General features: G+C 40.5%; 1 protein-coding gene and 1 pseudogene across 1 annotated transcript; one reads left to right on the forward strand and one right to left on the reverse strand.

The window, feature by feature from the left end:
- The window catches only part of LOC127456745 (sec1 family domain-containing protein 2-like), a 319,933-nt pseudogene extending 314,272 nt beyond the window's left edge, over positions 1-5,661 (forward strand).
- A 1,549-nt stretch (positions 5,662-7,210) lies between these two features.
- LOC127456751 (ras-like protein family member 11B) lies at positions 7,211-10,863 on the reverse strand. The gene is made up of 4 exons (XM_051725309.1): positions 10,475-10,863; positions 10,289-10,345; positions 10,101-10,177; positions 7,211-8,534 (listed from the first exon to the last, which is right to left on the reverse strand). The coding sequence occupies exons 1-4, from the start codon at positions 10,584-10,586 to the stop codon at positions 8,025-8,027; spliced, it is 756 nt and encodes a 251-aa protein (XP_051581269.1). The 5' UTR covers positions 10,587-10,863; the 3' UTR covers positions 7,211-8,024.
- Positions 10,864-13,215: the final 2,352 nt, after the last annotated feature.

Genomic DNA, 13,215 nt, shown 5'->3' on the forward strand with positions numbered 1-13,215 from the left:
TTGCTTCTGACAGAAAACAAAACAGAAGACGTCCACTGATTGTCACTGATATTTCCCACAGCCATTTCTGTCAAGTGTAGCGTCCGTGTAAAGCAACATCCGATATCTCACACAACTCACGCGAAAGGTGTGTGTGTTTCAGGTCAATTTCTCTCGATTTGTGAAATGTTCTCAGTAGTTTGGGTGTGTGACATTAAAATAAAGGACAAACAGCATCATGTATGGATTTCATACGGAAAGCAATTTTTTCCCTTAATTACGCAACAATTCCTTATTTTACAGGACGTTTGGCATATTTAGTTAATTAATTTGATCTGATACTGCTTCAGCATGAGGGTGACTCTCTCTCCACTCACTGTCATAAATTCCCTCAGTCAATGATGGTGGTGACAATGGTTGTCAGGGGCGGGGAATGGTAGAATTCAAGTGATAATGCACCAATTACAACAAAGAATCTCCAGTTTCACAAAACAGCATCCAATGCAGTTAAAGGGAAACTAACACGACAGTAGATTATGGACTTCTGAAGCAGCAACACAAGTGGGTATACTGAGGGTATATGCAAATATTGATCCTTTGAAGTTGTTATACGCAAACAGCCCTGGAAAAAAGTACGCATACAGCGTATATGTGCATATAACCCCGACTAATCCACTGATACACACTCCCACTGTGTTTGTGTGCCCTGTTTATTCCCTGGTATTAAGATGCATATGAACAGGCACAATCGCCATTTACACCTGATAATATGTGTGTCTTTTGACCAGTTGTGTTCAGATTTCAAGGAGAGGGTCTCTTATTTCATGACCGCACACATCAATCATTATGTCATCGTGTTAATGCATGATAATAAAGCGCAAAAAAGTATAACAAAAAGAAAGCGTGAAAAAAGCAGTGCATCGTTTCAGCCAATTATACTTGCATTTAATATACGCACAAAAACATTATGTTTAGAGCAGAATACTCAGTTATTTTAGTGGAGTACATGTATTAACTGACCTTCAGAGATGTGTTTGCTTCTCATCTGTGACATTTTATGTTGATATCAGGCACACTGAAAAAGTTCTGTGAACTTCTGCATGTATGTATGCGCTTTAACCTGCAAAGTTTTAGTGCAGCCTTTGATTGACAGGTAGAACTTTCACCCTAGAACTCCTTGGTTTTACCAGGCTCAGGCATGACAAGTCAAAAAATAAATCATACAGGCCTATCCACTGTAATGTATATAACATTATAGTGGATGCTTCACACCCCTGAATGTAGCTCTATGTGTCAGAAATGATGAGACAATATATCCAATTGTGGAGACACTTGGATATATAACAGTTTATTGCATAAACACAGCTTAAGCTGGTGAAGCGTCAAAGGTACACAGCACCGACAGTAGCGTGGAGATGGAGAGTGTGTTCGTAGGTTTGTGTGTGTAGTGGAAGTGTAGAGCGTAGATCCGTGAGGAATCCTCTGAAGAGCAGTGTGTTCGTAGGTTTGTGTGCATTGTGGTAGTGTGCGGAGAAGATCCAGTGCAGTGAGGTTATCGCTGAGGGAAACTCAGGAGAAGCGTCAAGGGAAGTGAGGCAACAGGCTGGAAGGTAACCACAATCCAGGCGCACACAGCGCAGACTGGCAACCAATACAGAGAACAAGATACAAGACTGACTAGGGCAGAGAGAGAGAGGTAAGTAACAGGACTCGAACAACAATTGAGTGACGAACACAAAAGCAGAGTGAGGTAGATACAGGCAGGGAACTAATAGTGATCAGGTTTCCCATGGAAACAATCATAGTTCCCACAGCAAAGCTGATTACGTGAGCCAGCGACACCTGAATCAATCGAGGAAACATGTAAACACAGGGACCCAGCATCTCTCATCAGGACCATAACCCTCCCGGTCTACCAGGTACTGAACCCCTCTGCACCTGCGTCTGACGTCAAGTAACCGTTTAACAGTATAAGCTGGGGTGCCAGGCCAGGCGGGGGTGGGACCAGTGTGGAGGGATGAACATTAGACCGGACGTCGGGCTTGACACGGGAAACTTGGAACGTGGACACGACTGAGGAAAGGGGGCAATTTGAGATGGACCGCCACCAGGCTAATGACCTTAGTGATGGGAAAAGGCCCAATGAATTTGGGCCCCAGCTTACGAGAGGGAAGTCGGAGAGGAATGTCTTTATTAGACAACCAGACCTTCTGCCTGCAGACATTAAGCTGGAGGTTTAGACTGGTGGTGGTCTGCCGACTTCTTAATGCGAGCACCAGTCCGGAGGAGGGCTTCATTGGCTATTTGCCAGGTGTGACAGCACCGTTGAATAAGTAATGTGTGGAAGGGACCTGGGCGTCAGGTTCTTGGGCATAGAACAGAGGGGGCTGGTAACCTAGGCAACAGTGGAAAGGCGATAGCCCCGTAGACGACGGAAAGGAATCGTGGGCATACTCGACCTAGGCCAAATGAGAGTGCCAAGAAGACGGATTACAGGAAGCGACGCAACGCAGGGTCTTTTCAAGCTCTTTATTCACCCGCTCTGCCTGCCCATTAGTCTGGGGATGGAACTTAGAGGACAGACTTACAGTAGCCTCCAGCTGTCAACATAATTCTGCCCAAAACCGTGACATGAATTGGGGTCCCCTGTCAGAAACCACATCGACCAGGAGGCCATGAATGCAGAAGACGTAATTAATGACTTCAACCACTGTCTCCCTTGCTGAAGGTAATTTGGGGAGGGGAATGAAATGAGCCACCTTCTAGAAACAGGCCACCATGGTCATGACGACCATGTTGCCATGGGATGGGGGAAGACCGGTGACGAAGTCCATGGCAATGTGGGACCAGGGTCTCGAAGGGACTGACAGCAGTTGGAGGAACCCGGCCGGAGGCTAACAGGAAGTCTTGTTAGACGCACAGGCAGGGAATGCGGACATGTACCAGCAAACATCTTGCGCTAGCGATGGTCACCAAAATCACTGTTGAATGAGTGCCTGAGAATGAGCAGCCCCTGGATAACATTGGACGAGTGGCCCCACCGGAGAACGTGTGTCTGGACTGACCAAGGAATGAATAGCAGACCCATTGGGCACCCGGTGGGTGAGGTGGTGTTATGCAGCGCAGAACAGACTTTAGCCTCCACATCCCAGGACACCATGGGAGTCGGGGAGGATGGTATCCGGAGGGGCGGCAGAGGTCCCGACTTCAAAACATCGGGATAGGGCATCGGGCTTGTTGTGTTTTTAGAGCCCAGATGGTAAGACAAAATAAAATCAAAATGGGTGAAAAATAGTGCCCAACGAGCCTGTCTGGGGATAAGATGTTTAGCACTGCGTAAATACTCCAAATTCTTGTGGTCAGTCCAGACCACGAAAGGTACCCCCTAACCCTCTAACCAGTGATGCCACTACCCCAAGGCCAGCCTGACAGCCAACAATTCTCTATTACCGATGTTGTAATTCCGTACAGCTGGGGAAAGGCGGTGAGAAAAAAGGCGCATGGGTGCACCTTCCCATCCGAGGAAGAGCGCTGGGACAGAACAGCACCGACCCCGACCTCCGACACATCAACTTCCACAACGAACTGACGTGAAGGGTCGGGAGTACTAAGAATGGGAGCGGAGGTAAACTTTTATTTAAATTTAGAAAATGCAGCTTCTGCCTGCGAGGAACAACAAAACTTGGTACGGGTGGATGTGAGATCTGTCAGGGGCTACTCTACCCACCTCTGGTCATAACGTGGCAATTTTTGAATGTTTAAAGTGCAAGTCAGGATCTGACTGTTATTACGGATGGGAACATTGATTACTGAATAAATCTGATCTGTTGCTCACACTTAGTGATAACACGGCATTGGAAGATCTGGAATACAGCGCACAAAGAGGGTTACTTTTATTCTACAAGCATTCTACAAACTCCCTTTGTGTTCCACGACATACACAATCAAATTTTATGATTAAACAACAAGCAAATGATGGCAGAATTTTCAAATCATTACATTTTATGATTTAGCCTTGAGTAAAGTATTAATATTAGAAAGCTCCGAAATGAGTTGAATACGGTACAGAGTAACATTTAAAATATAGACCAAGGGCGACATTTTGGTGGTGCAGGGAAATAAAAGTCACTTCAATGACGTTTCGTCATAAGTGTGTTGGCAGCAAACTTGTTTATAATTTTGTTTTGTTTTTCTTCACTATTCAATCTACCTCATTCATTTGGGAAAAAATAATAATAATAAAGAAAATAATTAGAAACTCACAATATTTGGCAAATCCAGTGATTAGTTCTTCCTTAAAGGCACTCAGTGTCACATTCTTCCTAGTTGCAATGTACAGTTTTTGGTATATTTAAATGCATATATTTTTTTCTTTTTTTAAAACAGTTTCTACCCACAGAAGTGTTGTCATTAGTAACAGTTGTTTTCACCCATGGAGAGTTACTGCAGAGCTGCTAAACCATCATGGATATACTGTAGCTAGAAATACTAGAGAGGGTTCAATCAGTAGACAATTACAGTACGAGTGTGTTTGTTTGCCTGATTGATAATCAAATTCCAGGGCATATCAATTGTGTAGATTTTATAATCTATTTATTTTGTCTTTTCACAGGTACTTGTTATGTCCACTAAATTGCTGAGACCTACCGATGTCCCTCGATTACTCTTCAACACAGACAGGCTCAAACCTGACATTGGAGTGTGAAGGGACAAACAGCATAGACTCACACACAGTTCTCTTGCTTTTGGATTCAGTCCAACCTTGTCTGAAGTGTCTGAAGCTGGAGTATGAGTTAAAAACATTGTATATTTAATCATTAGGAGAATTTAAAGAATATTCCGGGTTCAATACATTTAAGTTTCAATACACTTCCACTGTAAGTGTCTCACTGTAACCCAGATTTTTGCTTTTTTAAAGAAAACGAGGGACAAGTAAAAATGTATTTTTGTGGTAATCCACATTATACCAAAAGTGCTGTCGATTGAGCTTAACTTGTATTGAACCTGGAATATTCCTTTAAGGATTATACAAAACAAGCTCCTGTTTTAAAATAAACATCACCACATCCAATTCCAATATTTTCTCATTTTGTTGTATGTGACCAATGATCCTGAATTTCCTTGATGACCCTATACTCGTTTGTAGCTTATAAGCATGAGTGCACACACTCAAAAACACAGTGCAGTGTGTAAGGGCGTACTCACACTAGGCCGGGTTGCCTTCTACCATGCCAAGCACGATTGTCCCCACTCCCCCACTAGCCTGCACTCACATTGCACTTAACGTTCCGGGCCTGAGCACCCTTACGTCATTACGATGTGACTTTTTGTTTTGAAGAAAACAGGAAGAAAAGCACTTTTACAGAGCACAATGGAGTCCATCATTGTGACGTTACTTTGTGGCTTATTTTGAGTCATTTGTGGCACGGTCACACACGGCCCTCTCACATGCCTAACTGTTGACAGCATCATACCACTGGAATTTATCTTTTTTGTCTGACAAGCTGTCAGATGTACGGAGTGCATCCTGTACTTTCAGATATTTAACTCGCAGTTTTTTCAGCTTGTCACGTCATTGCTCAATGGTTCTTTGGTATCCACGAGCACGAAGATAGTCACAAATTTTACCAAATATCTCGTAGTTCTTGTGTTTTGTATCCAGTTGTTCCTGTATACTCTCGTCTGCCCAGATTTCCAGTAAACACTGCACCTATGCTGTAGACCAAAGTGAACCCTTTGCCAAGTCGCATCATTGATGTCATGTTTCGAGTTCCGTGCTTGGTCACGGTTAGCGATCACGCTAGATGCGTACTGTACCTGAACCAACCAAACCGTGCCCGAGCTAACCTCTTCAAGCGGGCCAAAGCACGGTTCAGCATATCACACTAGTCAAATGAACTGGACTTTGGGGGTCAAACGTGTTCGGGCATGGTACAGATTGCCAAGTGTGAGTACACCCTAAATCACTTAAAACTGTCATATTTTGCTCATGGATGTCATTATAACATGCACACAGTCAATTTTTCATAGTGTTGGCAACAGATACAACAGATTCTAAAGTTAATTTCTTACTATCTGCAAGTGTTGAAGCTCATAGTTCCTTCTCTCCTCTTTTCACTCATCACTGTTGTTGAGCATGTTATTAGAGATACAGTGAAAGATGGAGAGAGGACAGAGGTCAAAAAAGGGTGGGGATATCTTTTCTCTCACTTTCACAAAGATATTTGTTTTTATATCATAGGGGAGAATTTGTATTGACTTCTATTGTTTTTATACAAAACTAATATTTTCTATTCCCTACCCCTAAACCTCACACTCACACAAACGTTTTTACATTTTCATTAAGACATTTAGTATGTTTATTAAAGGAATATGAGTTCAATGCAAATTTAGCTCAATCAGCAGCATTTGTGGCATAATGTTGATTTCCACAAAAAGACAATTTCAACTCATCCCTGCTTTTCTTAAAAAAAAAATAAATAAAAAAAGAAAAAGTGGGGCATTTACAATGGAAGTGAATGGGGGCCATTTTGGAGGGTTAAAAGGCAGAAATGTGAAGCTTAAAGTTTGATAAAATACTTGCATTAATTCTTCTGTTAGAACTTGTAAATTATTTGAGCTCTAAAGTTGTTTAAATAACCGCTGATTTGGGGTTTTATGGTTTACAGCATTCTAAAATTGATTACAATCGTACACAGAAAATGTTGTGATTTCATCACACTAAAACCATATTACCACTCGTATTGTTTGTCTTGTGGCTATACTTTTAAAACAGTGAGTATTTTAACATTTACAGATTGGCCCCATCCACTTTCATTATAAATGTCTCACTGAACCCAGATTTTTGCTTTTTTTATAGAAAATATTTTTGTTGTACTCAATTTTGCCACAAATGCTGTTGATTGATCTTAACTTGTATTGAACCTGGAATATTCCTTTAAGCTGTTTTCCTTGCACGGACTGTTGGCTGGTTCCTACAATGTTGGGTATTTCAGTGTAGACAAACTTTCTCCTCCCTGTAAATGGGAATAAATGAAAAAAAAAAAAAAAAAAAAAAAAAAATTTAAACTAAATGAAAGTTTACATGGTGTGTCCAATTGTAGGTCAACTTACAAGATTAAAACTCAATGACATGTGCATACTGGTGTTTTGGTTGGATTCATGATACTTAAATTCAGAACCAATAAAATACTTTTTTTTTTTTTTTTTTTTTTAAATATCTTTATTTCCAATCACAAAATGAACAATTAAATAAATAACTCTGAGCTTCAGCCCCTTGGCATTTTTTAAAGTGCATTTACCAAAAAAAAAAAAAATTATATTCCACTGTAGAAGTGACACAAAGCACAGTTTTACACAAAACCAGGAGAAACATTGTGGCCTTGTACACAAGAATAGGACTGTAGACAGAGTGAGAGATAACACACTTTTTGCTTTGCTTGAGTGCCTTGTCCTTTAACAATGCCTGCATTCAGACGGTCTCTGCAGTGAGAGTTGAAAACCTTGACCACAAGAAAAAATAATCACCCTCCCTTGCCTTTCAAAAAACCAATTCTTAAAATAGTCAGTTATGTGGCCTTCAAGATATTTGCTGCCATGAGAACATGTCTAAAAGTTCACAGGTAAGGCAGTGTGTATGTGTATGAATGCACGTTTCATTCAGTTTCGTTCGGTCTTTGCACTGTCCCTCAAGGAGCCAAGACCACATCTCTCCCAGGCTTCTGCGGTGTCCACATGGATCTAAGTGACAGCATCAAGTGTCCACTAGCACTGGAATGGTCAAGTGGAAATTTAAGAGTTCAGCAGCCCTCAACATATTTTTTCAGCAACCATAATACAATCAGAGGTCAAGGGTTTAAGGGCCTCTGTTTGTAACTGGTCTGCCGATTAACAACGAAACTCATGAACTTCAAAAGGAGCGAGACCTATACATTCAGAATCACTGCTCCTGAGATCTTCTACCTCTTAAGAGCTTCCTCTCTCAATCCCATAATTTTTCCAGCTGATTCTCCAGCTGTTTTCAGGCCACCACCTCCCTCATGCCTTCACACGGACGTGACAGTCCGGACCTTGGCAGAGAGCACCTGTTTGAAGCGCCTCTTCAGGTCCTGCATATTGGGGGATTTGGGCCGGGGAATAAGGGGTGATCTTTTCTTCTCTGTCCCAGATGAAGATGCATTGATGGGTGTTTGAGACTGCATGGATGGAGGATGCAGCTTGGCCAAATCCATGCACAATCTGTGGAAGGCACCATGAACCTGGTTATAGTCCTCACTAGCAGACACCTCATAAAAGGAGCAGCCAAACGCTGAGGCCAACAGTGGACCTTCTTGAGCATCCACCCGCCTCACATGGAGGAGGTCAGCTTTATTGGCTACCAGGATTATCGGCAAAGTGGTGGACCTATCGACATGGGTGTGGCTAACAAGCTGGTGGAGCTGACGAATGAGGTCAAAGCTTCGGCAGTCTGTCACAGAATAGACCATAACTACAGCGTCTGCCCATTGGATGGAGCGAGCCAAATGGTCGGTGCAACTCAATCCATTACCATTCATCTGAAAAAAAATAATATAAATAGAAATACAATGGAATTAGCCTTTTGACAAACATTGAATTTCTGTAGAAAGTTCTAATTTTTTTTTAAATATGGTCCATATAGCATCACATATTCCCTCAGTTACGCAACACGTCTGATTAGTCTATAAGTTCTCAAAAGTAAAATACAGACTAAAATAAAATAAAAAAAGCGGGAGAATGCAGCTGTGACAATTTGTAGGTGAACCCGGAAGGCTAATTCACCATAGGTTTCCTCTGGATTTTCCTATGGGTTTTTCCAACTTCGGTCAGCGGGTTTAGGGCTATGAATAAGCACTTCAGAACAGCAGACCAACCCTTCTAAATTATACTCCCGCTTTCATAATTAGAGAATGGGTTTTAATTCTATTACAGGCGACGTCTCTCAAAATGTCTTTAGTCAGAGGTTTTACTGCCAAGTTTGGCATGCAAGGCTCATTTACTAAATCAGGAAGTCAACCAAAACAGTAGAATGGCTTTTTTTACTCCTCCAAACTGGGATGAAAGACCCAAAACCCAACTGAAGTCCAAAAACCAGGTAGAGAATTTGCCATGCGTTCCCTCTGGATTTTTCTATAGGGTTTTTCAACTTAGGAGTAAAATAAAGTTAATGGTAAACATTACTTGACAATACGTGAAATGTAATTTATGTTGCAGAAGAAAAACAGTCATACCTCAAATGTGAATTCTGACGCCGCTGTGTTTGTGTGTGTGTGTGTGTTTTTAATGCAATTCAATACGGCTTCAAAATTCACATCTGGGGTATGACTGTGTGTAATTTATACTATAGAACAAAACACTCACGTATTGTCAAGTAATGTTTACCATTAACCTCATTTTACTCCTAAGTTGAAAAAACCCATAGGAAAATCCAGAGGGAACGCATGGTGAATTCTCTACTGGGTTTTGGGTCTTTCATCCCAGTCTGGAGGGGAAAAAAGCCATTCTACTGTTTTGGTTGACTTCCTGATTTAGTAAATGAGCCTTGCATGCCAAACTTGGCACTAAAACCTCTGACTAAAGACATTTTGAGAGACGTCGCCTGTAATTGAATTAAAACCCATTCTCTAATTTTGAAAGCCGGAGGATAATTTAGAAGGGTTGGTCTACTGTTACTGTTCTGAGGTGCTTATTCATAGCCCTAAACCCGCTGACCTATGCTGAAGCAGCAAAACGCCCTAACCACTGCTCCAAAATATCCCACAGAGCTTCCCTCAACAGGCTGCCCCCACACAGAAGTGTACCAAAAGGCTTCCCACTGGCAAATTAACCCAGAGTTAAACAAACCCGGAGAACGCAAAAGGCGAAGGTATGAAAAAAACAGCGCGGGAAAGATGCGGATAATTTAAGGTGGGCGCTTTTTTTTTTCTTTCTTTTTTTTTTTGCCTGACGCGCAATCGCGCGACATGCGGCGCAACAGTCAAATTCGTCCGTCTCCCGCATGTTAACGTGAGCAACAATTGAAAAAGAAAAAAACAGCACTGACGGACGTAAAACGTGGCATAAAATCCTAAAAGAAGGACAGTTTCTGTAACGAGCACACTTACTTGAACTCCAGGTGTGTCTTGAACTTGAATGGCCACTTGTTCGCCGTCTATCTGTACCTCTCTGGAGTACAGGTTGCCTGCAATGTAGCAATGCAGACTTTTAATATTTTGACACCACCGCTACAGGCAGTGTTTTGTATTCAGAGTCAAGACAAGGCTTACTCAATATCAGATGGAAATAAACTCACCAACGTTTCTCTCGTAGTCGCCGATGAATCGTTTTGTGAGGAAACGAACCACTAGCGCTGTACAAAAGAAAGAAAGAAATTTGCATTATTACCTAGGATAAATATGGATCGTTAAATTAAGTTATTATAAGTTATATGGGTGCCAATAAGCTTTACAGGTGCTGTAAAATTAGTTGACAAACGCACCGGTTTTCCCAACCCCACTGCCTCCGATCACGGCGATCTTTATCACCCGGTTGGACGGGCATTCCGCGCTTGGGTACTCCGCAATGGTTGACATGTTCTGGATCAGACGCATTTTGGCAAAGAAAGTTTACTATCCAGACTATAATGAAATATCCAAAGACACTGTAGAAACAATGTCAAAGACGACGTCAGCCAACGACTTACAAGTAGACCTTGTCTTTCGCTGACGATAAAGTCGGTAAATATTCCAAAACTCCTTCTAACTCACCAAACCAGGACTGTTCCGTGGTTTGCTGAACAAAGACTGATGCTGGGGTGTATTTATACTGCCACAGAAGCGCTCGACTCTGATTGGCTACTGCAGACAACGGGCACATTCCCTGGCCCCGCCCATTACTTCACGTGGATCTGCGAGCTGTGCTTCACAAACGAAGAAAGAGAAGAGAGAGAGACAGGTGGTTCCAAGCGAACAAACGGACAAAACATCCTTTCCTCTGCAAAAGCTGCCTTAAAAGTGGCAGAGGAAGAAAACGGTATGTTGTTGTGTTACCAAAGGACGCGTCTTGCCGGGAGAAATTAAACATGGAGGCTTTGAAATTAGCTTTTGAGGATAACGGTGTGATTTCTGATCAAGAGAATATCGCACAGGAGTAATTGAGTGACTTCAAACGCTTGTAATGAGAATGTCATCTAGACCCAATGGTCTATAAGCGCTTAAAGTGACATTTGCAAAGTGTTTGTTTGGTTTTTTTTTTTTTTTTTTTTTGTTCTTTACCCCATGCAAATTAGCTATTGATCAGCATCCCAATAGACTTGCATCAGGACCTGTAAATAAATTAATTACTCTCTCTCTCTCTCTCTCTCTCTCTCTCTCTCTCTCTCTCTCTCTCTCTCTCTCTCAATTCAATTTTCAATTTTAGTACAAGTACTTTATTGGCATGATTGTGTTTACATACAATATTGCCAAAGCATTAACACACAAAACAGATAATGACAAGACAAATAATAATAATAAAACAGTAACAAATAACAATAAAAATATAATTAAAATAAGGTGCCAGGTAATGAATAAAATAAAATAAAAACTATAAAAACAATATACACTATACAATATAAAATAAAAAAAAAAGCATATAACCAGACATTATGAACATAAGAAAATAAAAATACTGTGACTGAAGTACATTAAGGTAGTGATTGGTTTCTGAGGGTGTGCAGCTCAAAAATGAATTTTGCTGCAACTGATGCATGATTGTCCTCCCCCAGTAACACCTGCATTTGATCTGTTTCTGCTGAACTGGAAAACTGTGGCATGAGGTTTGAGAGTTTGTCAAAGTATTTCTTTCTCACCTCTGTAAATTTCTCACAGTGAAGGAGAATCTCTCTCTCTCTCTCTCTCTCTCTCTCTCTCTCTCTCTCTCTCTCTCTCTCTCTCTCTCTCTCTCTCTCTCTTAGATTTTCCGATTCAAGTAACTTTATTGTCATGGTACAAACACACTGCATTGCTAAAGTTTCAGTAATATTATTAATACATAAATACGCAATTAAAAAAATACCATTCTATTTTTATTATATATTAATTATAAAAGTTATTTTAACCTTTATGTTGTGTTCCGGTCATTTTGACCCGAACAACTTTTTATTTTATTTTTTTATTTTTATTTTTACGAATTTTCTTCTTACTTAATCCAACTGGAATAAAATTGACTTTGTTCACATATGGTATCTGAAAACACACACACACACACACACACACACACACACACACACACACACAAATGGACCATTTTCTTCACATTTTATTGGTTTTATTTCACTTTGTTGTGTTCCTGGTCATGAATGGATGACTACAAAATACAGAAATATTAAGTGTTCAGCAGCATCCCAATCCTTTAGATGAGCACATATGTGGATGTGTGTTTGCACATACAAAGTCCTCGAACATGTGCATGCACACACACACACACACACACACACACACACACACACACATACACATGTGTTTAGCGCTCTTTAGTGCATCGTCTTTCCATGAACACTCTTTGAGGAATATTTCAAGATGTACTTATTATGTTTTGTTTGGGCTTGTTTGAATCAGGATAGTTTGCTGTAAGTTACGATATGTCATTGTCTATGTTATATGTATGTATCAGGTAGTAATAAGGAAAAACATGACCAAAGGTGACACTCCTGTTTATTATATTTATGCATGCCAGTGGGAATTTCATACACTAATACTCACTCTAGTTTGGCCTTCAAGTGAAATAATTTTGCTCATTGCATTTTACTAATTGAGACCTTTCCAACGATATGTAGCACATGACATCTCATCATTTTTATGTTTTACCAACTGAATATAATTTTTGTGATAACAAATTTCAAAATTATGAGAACAAAACAGTTCTAATTTCTCAGCAAATTAAAATAATTATTTAAGAATTGGAAGGATCAGCTATATACATTGTAAAGTCCAGATTCTAAGCTTTAAATTTTAAATTATTTAGGAAGTGCCCCCCACTAGCATGGTATAAGCTCAGTTCATTGAATCCTTCTACCAATAAAACACACACACACACGCACACACACACACACACACACACACACACACACACACATATCACACACATATATATATATATATATATATATATATATATATATATATATATATATATATATATATATATATATATATATACAGTTGAAGTCAGAAGTTTACATACACCTTAGCCAAATACATT

This window comes from Myxocyprinus asiaticus, chromosome 19, assembly GCF_019703515.2.
Source record: "Myxocyprinus asiaticus isolate MX2 ecotype Aquarium Trade chromosome 19, UBuf_Myxa_2, whole genome shotgun sequence".
Taxonomy (NCBI): domain Eukaryota; kingdom Metazoa; phylum Chordata; class Actinopteri; order Cypriniformes; family Catostomidae; genus Myxocyprinus; species Myxocyprinus asiaticus.

Bases quoted from the DNA above. Each gene is read 5' to 3' on its own strand.
- LOC127456751 (XM_051725309.1), bottom strand. From the start codon at position 10,586: ATGCGTCTGATCCAGAACATGTCAACCATTGCGGAGTACCCAAGCGCG. The intron at 10,178-10,288 runs GTGAGTTTATTT...GCTACATTGCAG, and splicing joins CGACTACGAGAGAAACGTTG to GCAACCTGTACTCCAGAGAG. The intron at 8,535-10,100 runs GTAAGTGTGCTC...ATTTTTTTTCAG, and splicing joins AAGACACACCTGGAGTTCAA to ATGAATGGTAATGGATTGAG.